The 12,925-nt window shown below is 40.5% G+C and overlaps 1 protein-coding gene across 3 annotated transcripts in view; it reads left to right on the forward strand.

Moving 5' to 3' along the window:
• SP140 (SP140 nuclear body protein) overlaps positions 1-10,580 on the forward strand; it is a 92,804-nt gene extending 82,224 nt beyond the window's left edge. For 2 of the 3 annotated variants that reach the window (XM_080667953.1, XM_080667954.1), the window contains 3 exons: positions 6,828-6,905; positions 7,123-7,266; positions 8,015-9,165. In XM_080667953.1, coding sequence (XP_080524079.1) covers positions 6,828-6,905; positions 7,123-7,266; positions 8,015-8,122 — 330 coding nt within the window. In that variant the 3' untranslated portion in view covers positions 8,123-9,165. Of the gene's footprint in view, positions 1-6,827; positions 6,906-7,122; positions 7,267-8,014; positions 9,166-9,681 lie in introns of those variants that run through there. The other variant, XM_080667952.1, reaches the window with a different exon arrangement.
• Positions 10,581-12,925: the final 2,345 nt, after the last annotated feature.

Raw genomic sequence — 12,925 nt, forward strand, 5'->3', positions numbered from 1 at the left:
TTCTTTTGGCATGTGTCTGAGATTTTGCTGCCTGTGGATTCCTCTAGTATTTTTATGGTTTCCCGTCTTATATTTAAGTCCTGTACCCATTTTGAGTTTATTTTTGTGTATGGTGTAAGTTGGTGATCTAGTTTCATTTTTTTGCATGTATCTGTCCAGTTTTCCCAACACCATTTATTGAAGAGACTGTCTTGACTCCATTGTATGCTCATGCCTCCTTTGTCAAATATTAATTGCGCATATTGGTTTGGGTCGATATCTGGATTCTCTATTCTATTCCATTGATCTATATGTCTGTTCTTGTGCCAGTACCAGGCTGTTTTGAGGACAGTGGCTTTGTAATACAGTTTGAAATCTGGTATTGAGATCCCTCCTACTTTATTCTTCTTTCTCAGGATTGCTGTGGCTATTCGGGGTCTTTTTTTATTCCAGATGAATTTTTGGAGAGTTCTTTCTAGGTCTGTGAAATATGCTGTTGGTATTTTAATGGGGAGTGCATTGAATCTATAGATTGCTTTGGGTAGTATGGACATTTTGATGATGTTGATTCTACCAATCCATGAACATGGTATGTTCTTCCATCTGTTTACATCTTCCTCTATCTCTTTTTTCAGTGTCCTGTAGTTTTCCGCATATAGGTCTTTTACCTTCTTGGTTAGGTTTATTCCTAAGTATCTTAATTTTTTTGGTGCGATGGAAAATGGGATTGCTTTTTTAGTCTCTCTTTCTGTAAGTTCACTGTTGGTGTATAGAAATGCCATAGATTTCTTGGCGTTAATTTTGTATCCTGCTACATTGCCAAATTCATTTATTAAGTCTGTTAGTTTTTTGATAGAGTCTTTCGGGTTTTTTATGTACAATATCATGTCATCTGCAAATAAGGACAGCTTTACTTCTTCTTTTCCAATTTGGATGCCTTTTATTTCTTCTTCTTGTCTAATTGCAATGGCTAATACTTCCAGTACTATGTCAAACAGGAGTGGTGAGAGTGGGCATCCTTGTCTTGTTCCTGTTCTTAGGGGAAATGGTTTTAGTTTTTGCCCATTGAGTATGATGTTAGCTGTGGGTTTATCATATATAGCTTTTATTATGTTGAGGTATGATCCTTCTATTCCCACCTTGTTGAGAGTTTTTATCAAGAAAGGGTGTTGGATTTTGTCAAATGCTTTTTCTGCATCAATTGATATGACTATGTGATTTTTATCTTTCAATTTGTTTATGTGATGTATCACATTTATTGATTTTCAGATATTGAACCATCCTTGCATTCCTGGGATAAACCCTACTTGGTCATGGTGTATGATCTTTCTGATGTACTGCTGGATCCGATTTGCCAGAATTTTGTTGAGGATTTTGGCATCTACATTCATGAGGGATATTGGCCTGTAATTCTCTTTCATTGTGTTGTCTTTATCTGGTTTTGGTATTAGGGTGATGCTGGCTTCATAGAAGGAGCTTGGAAGTGTTCCTTCCTCTTGAATTTTTTGGAATAGTCTGAGGAGGATAGGTTTTATTTCTTCCTTGAATGTTTGGTAAAACTCTCCTGTGAAGCCGTCTGGCCCCGGGCTTTTGTTTGCCGGGAGCTCTTTGATGACTGCTTCAATTTCTTCCATAGTTACTGGCATATTGAGCTGTTTAGATTCTTCCTGATTGAGTTTTGGAAGGTTATATTTTTCTAGGAATATGTCCATTTCCTCCAGGTTGTCCAGTTTGTTGGAATAGAGTTGTTCGTAGTATTTTTTAACAATCCTTTGTATTTCGGCGGGATCTGTTGTTATTTCACCTCTTTCATTTCTGATTTTGTTTATTTGGGTCCTCTCTCTTTGCTTCTTGGTGAGCCTGGCTAGAGGTTCATCAATCTTGTTTATCCTTTCAAAGAACCAGCTCTTGGTTTTGTTGATCTTTTGTATTGTTTCTTTGGTCTCTATGTCGTTTATCTGTGCTCTGATCTTTATTATTTCCTTCCTTCTGCTTACACTGGGCTTTTCTTGTTGCTCTTTTTCTAACTCTTTGAGTTGTTGGGTTAGGTAATTTATTACCCCTGTTTCTTGTTTTTTGCAGTAGGCTTGTAGAGCTATGAACTTCCCCCTCAAGACTGCTTTCGCTGTGTCCCATAGATTTTGGATTGTAGTGTTTTCATTGTCATTTGTTGCCATGATGTTTTTTATTTCTTCTTTGATCTCTCTGGTAACCCAGTCATGGTTTAATAGCATGCTGTTTAGCCTCCATGTGTTTGACTTCTTTGGGTTGTTTTTATTGTAGTTGATTTCCAGTTTTATGCCACTGTGGTCTGAGAAGATGCTTGATATGATTTCTATCTTCTTGAATTTGAAGAGACTTTGCCTATGTCCCAACATATGGTCTATCTTTGAAAATGACCCATGTGCACTTGAGAAGAATGTATATTCTGTGGCTTTGGGGTGAAATGTTCTGAAGATGTCAATTAATTCCATCTGGTCTAGTGAGTCATTTAGGATTGATGTTTCTTTGCTGATTTTTTGCTTAGAGGATTTGTCCAATGGTGATAGTGGGGTATTAAAGTCTCCTACTATGATTGTATTGCTGTCAATCTCTCCCTTGATATCCTCCAGGAGTTTTTTTATGTATTTGGGTGCTCCTGTATTGGGTGCATATATGTTTACCAGAGTTATTTCTTCTTGTTGGATTGCTCCCTTTAGTATTATGAAGTGGCCTTCCTTATCTCTTGTTATGTCCTTCACTTTGAGATCTAATTTGTCAGATATAAGTATTGCTACCCCAGCTTTTTTTTCAGTTCCATTTGCCTGGAAAACCTTTTTCCATCCCTTCACCCTCAGTCTGTGTGTGTCTTTTTTTCTGAGGTGGGTTTCTTGTAGACAGCAGATATATGGGTCATGTTTTCTTATCCAATCCGTTACCCTATGTCTTTTGATTGGGGCATTTAATCCATTTACATTTAAAGTTATTATTGATAGGTACTTATTTGTCGCCATTCCTATTCTTTACACCTGTGTTCCTTCTTCGCTTCCTATTTCTTTTTTTTTTTACAGCAGACCCTTTAGCATTTCTTGCATTGCTGGTTTGGTGGTAATAAATTCCCTTAGTCCTTTTTTGTCTGTGAAGCTCCTGATTTCACCTTCAATTTTGATTGACAGCCTTGCTGGGTACAGTATTCTTGGATTCAGACCCTTCCTTTGCATGACTTTGTATATTTCATTCCATTCCCTTCTGGCCTGATGAGTTTCTGTTGAGAAATCAGTTGCTAGTCTGATGGGGGTTCCTTTGTATGTAACTTTCTGTCTCTCTCTGGCCGCTTTTAAGATTCTTACTTTGTCGTTAGTGTTTGCCAATTTAATTATGATGTGCCTTGGCGTCGGTCTTTTGGGGTTCATTTTGCTTGGGACTCTGTGAGCTTCTTGGATTTGTGTGGGTTTTTTCTTCTCTATATCAGGGAAATTTTCTGTCATTATTTCTTCAAATAGGTTTTCTATTCCTTGCTCAGCTTCCTTTCCTTCTGGAACCCCTATTATGCGGATGTTGTTTTGTTTCGTGTTGTCCCAAAGTTCCCTTAGGCTCTCCTCCTGCCTTTTAATTTTTTTTTTCTAGAAGTTGCTCTACTTGGGTATTTTTTCCCATCTTGTCTTCTAGCTCACTGATGCGGTCCTCTGCTTCTTCTAGTCTACTCTTGATGCTTTCTATTGAGTTCTTTACAGCAGCGATGTCATTTTTCATTTCTTCTTGGTTCTTCTTCATTTCCTCTTGGTTCTTGCTCATATTGTCGAATTTGTCTTCCATTCTTTTCAGCCACCTTATGACCATTTCTCTGAATTCTTTTTCTGGCAGGTTGCTTGCTTCCATTTCGTTTACTTCCTTTTCTGGTGATGCCTGCTTTTCTTTCATATGCGGGCTGTGTCTTTGTCTCCCCATGGTCTCTCTTCTCTGGGTGTCTGGTTATGTAGTTCTCTCTCTCCTGCGTCAATTTAAAGGCACAAAATACAGCACTACCAGGTACAACACACAAGGCACTGAACAGGAATGTATTCACGATATTAATAACCTCCAATAAAGGTGACCACCGAAGAAAGGCAAATTAGGGGATATTAGAGAAAGAAGAAGAGGAAAAAGAAAGAAAGAAGAAGAAAAAAAAAGGGGGGTGTCAAAATGAAATTGGGAAAAGGGAAAAAAAAAAGAAGAAAAAAAAGTAAGAGAGACAAGAAAGAGACTAAGAGAGAAAGGAAAACAGACTATATATATTGGGGATAAAACTCCAATAGAACAATCACTTATCCCAGCAAATGCCAGCAACAAGTACCTGGGGATTAATACAAACTACAACACCAACTAATATTGAGTGAGGCAAGGGAAAGCTGAAGCACTAAACAAACAAAAAAATAAACAAAAGAAGAATAAGCAAAACAATCTCACAAAAAAGCATAAAAATTCGATATAATCTACATTCAAGCGAACAACAACAAAAGGACAGAGAGAAACACAATTTTTTGGATAGTTAAGACAGCGAAGAGAGAGGTGTGTATGGACTTGGAGCAGGGGATTGGAGATTAGATATATAAGTAGGGTGAAATTTTAAAAGGGGGTAAACAGAAAGAATAGGGAAAATCTAAAGCAGGAAAGGGGTAAGATAAACAGGACACTGAAAAGGGAAAAGTGAGGAAGAGAGTGATGGCATAAAGGTAGATTTGAGATAGAGTAAAATGATGCTAAAGGAAAGATAAAAATAGAATGTAGAACATTAATCCCAAAACAAAATGAAGAGAAAATAAAATGACACTTAAAAAAAAAAAAAAAAAGATAAAATAGCAGTAGTAATAATACGGATTGAAAATAAAAATGTAATAATTAAAAAGGTAAAATCAAGTGAGGAAAAAAATTAGTTTCTTGAGTAAAAGATGCAAAAAATGAAAATAAAAAAGTAAAAAATAAAAATAAAATGTGGGGTAGTGAAGGTCATTCACTTCCTCTGTTGTTCTGTTTGGCACGCCTGTTTCTCAGTCCGGACAGTATTGCAGTTCCCTGCGTTCCACTGCTCTTCAGTGATGTAAGCCAGTCCTGATTTTAAGCAGGCGGTGTGTCTTAATTCGTATTCCTTTATTTTTGATTACACAAGAGTCAATTTGTGATTCAGCCCCTGGGTGGCAGTGTTTCTGGATTGACTTCCGGGTTTATCTATGGCCTCTCTAGGGAGTGTTAGAGCCGGTTTGTGGGAGTGGGCTGCCTCAGAGCTGGCTCTCCGATGGTCACTCCCCGCTCCGAACCCCAGGTTCCAGAAAAACAACTTTCCCCTGCAGTCTCCCAGGGTGTCCCCAACTGGGTGAACCTATGAATTGGGCTTAGTAATCAGAAGCAAGAATTTCAAGAGGAAAAAGCCCAAGTGTGCGCACTCCGTGGCTGCGAGTAAGTCTAGCACACCCCTGAAATTCTTAGGGTGTCCCTGCACTTCAGATCAAAATGGGTTGCTTTTTAGAGAGCCCTTCTGTTAGCAGCTCTGAGGACCCCCTTCCACATTCACAGATCACGCCAGCCCCAGCAGTCACCGATTTTTCTAGGCACAGACTTCCCTGGTCCTCCAGCTCCCGCAAAACGCGCGTTCCTCTCTCGCGCTGGGACCAGAGACCTCACCTTATTCTAGGCGAAATCTGACCTTTCCGTGGTGGAGTGTAGAGCTCCTCTGAACCCGTGTGTTTGCGCCAATTGGGGAGCGTTGTTCTGGGGCTCACAGCTGTTCCGTGGGTGCCGCAGTTGTGGATTCTCAGGCTTCCCATAAGCTCCACTTTCCGGTTCCAGATGGCGGCGACTCCGCGTCCAAGCCCGCAGCTCCGGGAGGGGACCCAGCCGCAGTGGGAGCTGCCAGGTCAGGGGAACCCCGTCTAGCAGTCTCCCACCTTCTTCTGGAGTTCAGCTGTCCCCCAACTTGCCAATAAACACTCCTAGTGCGACCCTCAGCTGTTCTTTCTTTCTGCTCCGGGACAAGGCTTGGAACACGTCTGTCTATTCCGCCGCCATTTTTCTCCTCCCTCAGGAAGTGATCTGTTTGTTTGTTTTTTGATAAATTTTAGAAAAGTCTGAAGCCTAAACCAAGAAAGGCCATTCATATGGAAAAGCTGCTGCAAATAGCTTGAGTGGGGCTGCAAATTGAATGGGGCAGGGTCTCAGGAATCAACAGGGTGGAGCAAACAATATGAGCCAGGTTGATGGATAATCAGATATGGCTGCCCGGCAGTTCTTCAATGGGGGAGGTCTCAGCATAGGAACAATGACCCTTGTGAGCACCCCTGTCTGGGAGAAAGCTGCCCCCAAGTTCTTGCTCCAGTGTCACACAAACCGGTTCTTCCCATATGTCCCTGGTGCTGGAGCTTAAAGAGAATGAGTCCAAGTAAGTTCATGCCCTGGTTCTTTAAGAGGAACTGCCTGAGGATCCAGTAGCCTCTGTGTTACTCAGCCATAATCCCCAGTTGTTTTTACAGCCTGAAGTTATGGAAACTTCTCTTCCCAGCACTGGAATCCTGGTGTGGGGCTGGGACCCCTTGCTCCTCTGCCGCTGAGATATTTCTCCTGATTAAAAACTCACGCCACATATGGATGTTGAACCAGCCAGTTCTGTGCTTCTACCCCTCTTATCAGTCTAAATGTGCTTTCTTCTTTACTTCTCCAGTTGTAGGACTTCCATTCAGCCAGCTTCAAGTGGTTCTGAATGATGGTTGTTCTGTATCATAGTTGTAATTTTGATGTGGTTGTGGGAGGTGGCGAGTATCAGAGTTTACTTACCTATGCTGCAATCTTGGTTCTCTCTCTCCAAGTTGCTTTTCATTCACATCTTCTTTCTTTTGTAGAAATGTGAGTTCCTCCTCTTGAAAGTCTATTGCGATTCAGAGAGCACGTTTTTTTCGAAGATTCCATATTATTATTATGTAAGTAACAACAACAAAAACCATGATTACAGGCTGCCCTGGTGTTACCTGACCTTGACATGGGCTCTTGTGGGATTTGTGACATGAAGCCCACAGGAGGGATAGTGTGAGCTGCCTTTATCTTTACCTGGTATTTCTGCTGGACTTTAAGGGAATCTACAGAAGGCAGATATTGAATTGTGTCAGTAATTGTTTCAATGATATTTTCCCCCACTAGATTAAAGAGACTTCTCAATATCTAAAGGAACCCATGTGGTTGGACAAGATCAAAAAGAGGCTAAGTAAGCTTGGTTACCCTCAAGTGGAAGGGTTTGTGAAGGACATGCGCCTCATCTTTCAGAACCACAGGGCATCTTACAAGGTAAGTGGCTCTCCCTGCTTTCATTTCCTTTTCTTTCAGTTGAGTCACTCTGCCCTCATTTCCTGGTGCTGGGAAATTTTAGAGTTTCCCTCACCTTTTATGATGAGCCTATATAAGCAAGGGTTCAGGAAGTGAGTGGGTTTTTAAATTGAGGATTTAAGCTCATCAGGGAGAGTAACGGTGAGTCAGGAGGTGTACCTGCAACCAGACTGCAGGTCCCTGAGAGCTCATCCTCTTCAGAAAAGGCAACAGTGAGAAGAGTCTCTTCCTCCCTGTTCCAAACCCAAGTAGAAGAAGACTGAGTCCTAAAGTCATGTTATTCTTATCTCTCTCAAATGTACTCAATCAAACCTCTCAGAAATCTCAAATTCCAGAATCCTTTACATATGAATGGACCATATAGTTAACAGGGATCACCAGAGGGGAATATAAGTGACAATATGAAAGGAAGATTGTACTTAGACATCTGTAATATTTGATTGTTACAAAGAACATGGATTATTCAACAACCCAAACTAATAAGTGAGAGTCCCCACATGTGATCATGATTTCCCATTTCTGTCTAGTTAACAAGAATTAATTATGCACTTAAGACACAAAATTTACTCTTAGCCACAAGAGTATTTTTATTTTAACCTGGTTAATGTAACTTAGGTGTTTAAGGAAGTTATTCTTAAATGCAATGTTTCTAAACACTGGTAATGAGTGGCATTACTTTTGTTATTATTTATCTTTTTTTTTTTTCCAGTACAATGACTTTGGCCTAATGGGACTTAGACTGGAGGCAGAATTTGAGAAGAATTTCAAGGAAGTGTTTGCTATTCAGGAAACAAATGAGAGCAGTTCACTTGAGTAGTGGATACTGTTGGGACCCTAGAAAATCCCCTCATCCTGTAAGTGCTATGAAGGTTGGCTGCCAATCCATCTCTCCCCAGAGCAATGTTACATTGAGCCCAATCAATGGAGCCAGTATTGCATGGAGATTATATTGGTGGAAGTGGAGTTCCTGAAGTGCCATGAGGAAAAGAATTTCCTGAGGCCCCCATGGGAGGATGGGGTTTCATGGAAAGCTTTTTTGATGATGTAAAATTAAGGGGGTTTCCCTCCAAGGTCCCATCTTCATCTGTCTCACCATGCAAGGAGTCCAATCTTGCCTTTAGTATGGCTAGAATTAAGGCCAATGCCCATAATTTCTGTTTCATATTAAAATACAGGCTAGTCCATTCCAGCATCTGGCTAGCTTAGCTTGTGTTCTCAGCTTCAATCCAGGGGTCTTCATGGCCCATCGCCATGTGGCTGTTTAAGGCCACATGGCTATGGAGAGAAAACAGTTGCACGGGCAAGTGTGGGACAAGGAGCAAGAGAGAACCAGAGTAAATAAGAGAGAAGGAACTGTCTGGTGATTTTACCCTTCCAAGATTTTGTGCACTTGCCGTGGCTCCACCCTTCCAGCCAATGATCTTTTTCCTGGGCTAGATGGCAGGCAAGCACTTTCCCTACATCACCCTGACTTCACTGCGCATGCACCTATCTCCCCCATTGTTCCATCCCTTCCTCCGGTAATCTGCAGGGAATGGACTGGTGGTTTCTGGGGAGCATGAAGCTATAGCTTCCTAGTGAAGCTGCCCAGATAACCATGCTTATAATGCCTGGCCTCCCCTTTGCTCTCTTCCTATGATTAATATTGACAAACTAGCTAATTGCAACAATAACAGTTACACCTCTTTGGCCTTGGGTCTAGCTTCAATGAGTGGCATGATTCATGCTCCCCACTAGGATTACGTTAGAGCTAGTCCAAGCTGTGGTCACATCCTTGCTTAGCTTTCCCATCAGGCACTCCTGTTTCCCTCTCCACTTCTCCATCTGAGAGAATTATCAGAATAAACCATTTACTTAAGGAACTTCATCTCAGGTTCTGCTTCTAGGGAACTTAACATAATAGTCCTAGCAAGAAGGCCCTAAAGTGGGGTTTGTGAGTTGGATCACTGTCTAGCCAGAGGGTAGCAGGAAGAATATTGATAGTTTCTGTAATAGTGTCATTGACAAAACTTTTATCTGTAGGAAACTGGATGATATAGAGGGGAAGAGGTATGCCAGCTGGTACAGGTCTCTGGCATTTATAATAATAACTATAAGAAGGACTTAAATGTAAGATGGGAAATAAAAAGACATAAAAATCCTATAAGACTCCATAGGCAGCAAAATAGCAGACATATGTCGTAGCAATATCATTACAGACACAGCTCCTAGGGCAATGGAGACTAAGGAGAAAATAAACAAATGGGACTACATCAAAATAAAAAGCTTTTGCACAGCAAAAGAAACCATCAACAAAACAACAAGAAACCCCACTGTATGGGAGAACATATTTGCAAATGTTATCACTGATAAAGGTTTAATCTCCAACATCTACAGGCAGCTTATACAACTTAATGAAAGGAAGATAAATGATCCAATAAAAAAATGGGCAACGGACCTAAATAGAATCTTTTCGAAAGAAGACAGAAGGAAGGCCAAGAGACACATGAAAACATGCTCAAAATCACTAATTATCTGAGAGATGCAAATCAAAACGACAATGCGATACCATCTCACACCTGTCAGAATGGCTATCATCAACAAATCAACAAACGACAAGTGTTGGCGAGGATGCGGAGAAAAAGGAACCCTCGTGCACTGCTGGTGGGATTGCAGACTGGTGCAGCCACTGTGGAGAACAGTATGGAGTTTCCTCAAAAAACTGAAAATGGAACTTCCATTTGACCCAGTAATTCCACTCCTAGGAATATATCCTAAGAAACTAGAAACACCAATCAGAAAGGATATATGCACCCCTATGTTCATAGCAGCACAATTTACAATAGCTAAGATTTGGAAACAGCCTAAGTGCCCGTCAGCAGATGACTGGATCAGAAAGCTATGGTACATCTACACAATGGAATACTATGCTGCCATAAAAAGGAAGGAATTACTACCATTTGTAGGCACCTGGATGGAATTAGAGAACATTATGCTAAGTGAAATAAGCCAGTCAATGAAAGAAAAATACCACATGATCTCACTCATTTGGGGATAATGAAAAACATTATAAACTGATGAACAAAAAGATAGATACAGAGGCAGTAAAGCATCAAACAGACTGTTAAATTACAGCGGTAAGGTTAGGGAGAGGTGGGGGAATTAAGAGATCAACTGAAGGACTTATATGCATGCATATAAGAGTAACCAATGGATGCAAAACATTGGGGGGTGAGGGCTTGTATGGGAGTGGGGGAGGGGGGGCAATGGTAAGATATGTACACATATAATACCTTAATAAAAAAAATTAAAAAGAAGAGAAATAAAAATGAAAAAATGTGAAATGCAAAAAAAATAAATAAATTAAAAAAAAAATAAAAAGCTTCTGCACAGCAAAAGAAATCATCAACAAAACAACAAGAAAGCCCACTGCATGGGAGAACATATTTGCCAATGATATTTCAGATAAGGGTTTAATCTCCAAAATTTACAGAGAACTTATACAACTTAACAAAAGGAAGATAAATGATCCAATCAAATAATGGGCAAAGGATCTAAATAGACAATTTTCAAAAGAGGACATACAGAAGGCCCAGAGACATATGAAAACATGCTCAAAGTCACTAATCATCCAAGAGCTGCAAATCAAAACAACAATGCAGTACCACATCACACCTGTCAGAATGGCTATCATCAACAACTCAACAAACAACAAGTGCTGACGAGGATGTGGAGAAAAAGGAACCCTCCTGCACTCTGGTGGGAATGCAGATTGGTGCAGCCACTGTGGAAGACAGTATGGAGTTTCCTCAAAAAGTTAAAAATGGAACTCCCATTTGACCCTGTAATCCCACTTCTAGGAATATATCCCAAGAAACCAGAAACACCAATCAGAATGGATATATGCACCCCTATGTTCATAGCAGCACAAATTACAATAGCTAACATTTGGAAACAGCCTAAGTGCCCATCAGCAGATGAGTGGATTAAAAACCTGTGGTACATCTACACAATGGAATACTATGCCGCTATAAAAAAGAAGGAATGTTTACCATTTGCAATAGTATGGATGGAACTGTAGAGCAATGTGAAGCGAAATAAGCCAGTTGGAGAAAGATAAATATCACATGATCTCACTCATATGTGGGATATAATGATAAACATAATTTGATGAATAAGAATAAATCCAGAGACAAATGATAGGAGGAGGGGGGTAGAGAGCAACCAAAGGACTTGTATGCATAACCAATGGACACAGACACTGGGGCGGTGAGGGCTTGCCCGGGGTGGGAATGGCTGGGGTGGGGGTGTCAGTTGGGGAAAAAGGAGACCTATGTAAAACTTTAGACAATAAAAAAATAAAATTTAATTTAAAAAATAACTATAAGAAGTGTGTATTTTGTCTGGCCGGTGTGTCTCAGTGGTTGAGCATTGAACCACGAACCAGTAGGTCATGGTTTGATTACTGGTCAGGTGCATGCCCAGGTTGCAGGCTGGATCTCCAGTAGGGGGTTTGCAGGAGGAAGCCAATTGATGATTCTCTCTCATCATTGATGTTTCTACATCTCTATCTCCCTTTCTTTTCTTCTGAAATCAATAAAAACATTAAAAAGAAAAGAACTGTGGATTTTGGTGCCTATTGCTAAGTGAGATGAATGTATTGAAAAGAGTACATGATAGGCTTAAATCCATTAGTCACCACCTAAAACAAAGAGATCCTCATACATGCAGCTGGAAGACAATAGTTCTAGGCCTAAAACAGGCCCTAATTTTAAGAATTATAGAACTTCACAGTAGGCTGAATTCTAAGCCCAATTGGGCCTCTATTCCAGTCAGGGCCCTGATATAGGAGTGAAGCCCTGAAGCTCAGAATGGGGGTTTCTAAGAAGTTGTACATGAGAGCTCCGAACTCCAGGTACCTCTGAACCCACTCACATGCAAAGGAGTCTCCTGCCCTTTGTTGTAAGACAGACCCCCTACCCAGCCTCCCTTCTTGCTTGAATAGAGAATATGCAGAGTCCTCACAGCATGACTCAATAGGCAAGACCTAGGTGGGGCAGCTAGGCAAGGAGAGGGTTTCTATTCCTTTTTTAAAAAATTAAATTTATTGGGGTAACATTGGTCAACATGAACACATAGCTTTCAGGTGTGGGTTTCTATGTTACAAATCTTTATCTTGTACCATGTCCCCGCCACCCAAAGTCAACTTCTGTCACCATATATTAGGACCCCCTTCTCCTCCCACCCCCTTCCCTCTGGCAACCACTACATTGCAGTTTGTGTTCATAAGTTTCAGTTTTATATCCCACATATGAGCAAAATTATATGGTTCTTTGCTTTTGCTGACTAACTTATTTCATTTAACATAACATTTTCAAGGTCCATCCATGTTGTTGCAAATGGCACTATTTCATTCTTTCTTATGGCTGAGTAGTGTTCCATTGTGTATATGTACCACATCTTCTTTATGCAGTTCTCTATCACAGGACACTTTGGTTGTTTCCATGTCTTGGCCACCATGAATAATGCTGCAATGAACATAGGGGTGTATATATCTTTGTGAATACAAGATTTTGAGGTTTTCAGGTATATACCCAAGAAAGGGATTGATGGATCGTATGGTAGCTCTATTTTCAATTTT

This window comes from Plecotus auritus, assembly GCF_963455305.1.
Source record: "Plecotus auritus genome assembly, chromosome: 5".
Classification (NCBI taxonomy): Eukaryota; Metazoa; Chordata; class Mammalia; order Chiroptera; family Vespertilionidae; genus Plecotus; species Plecotus auritus.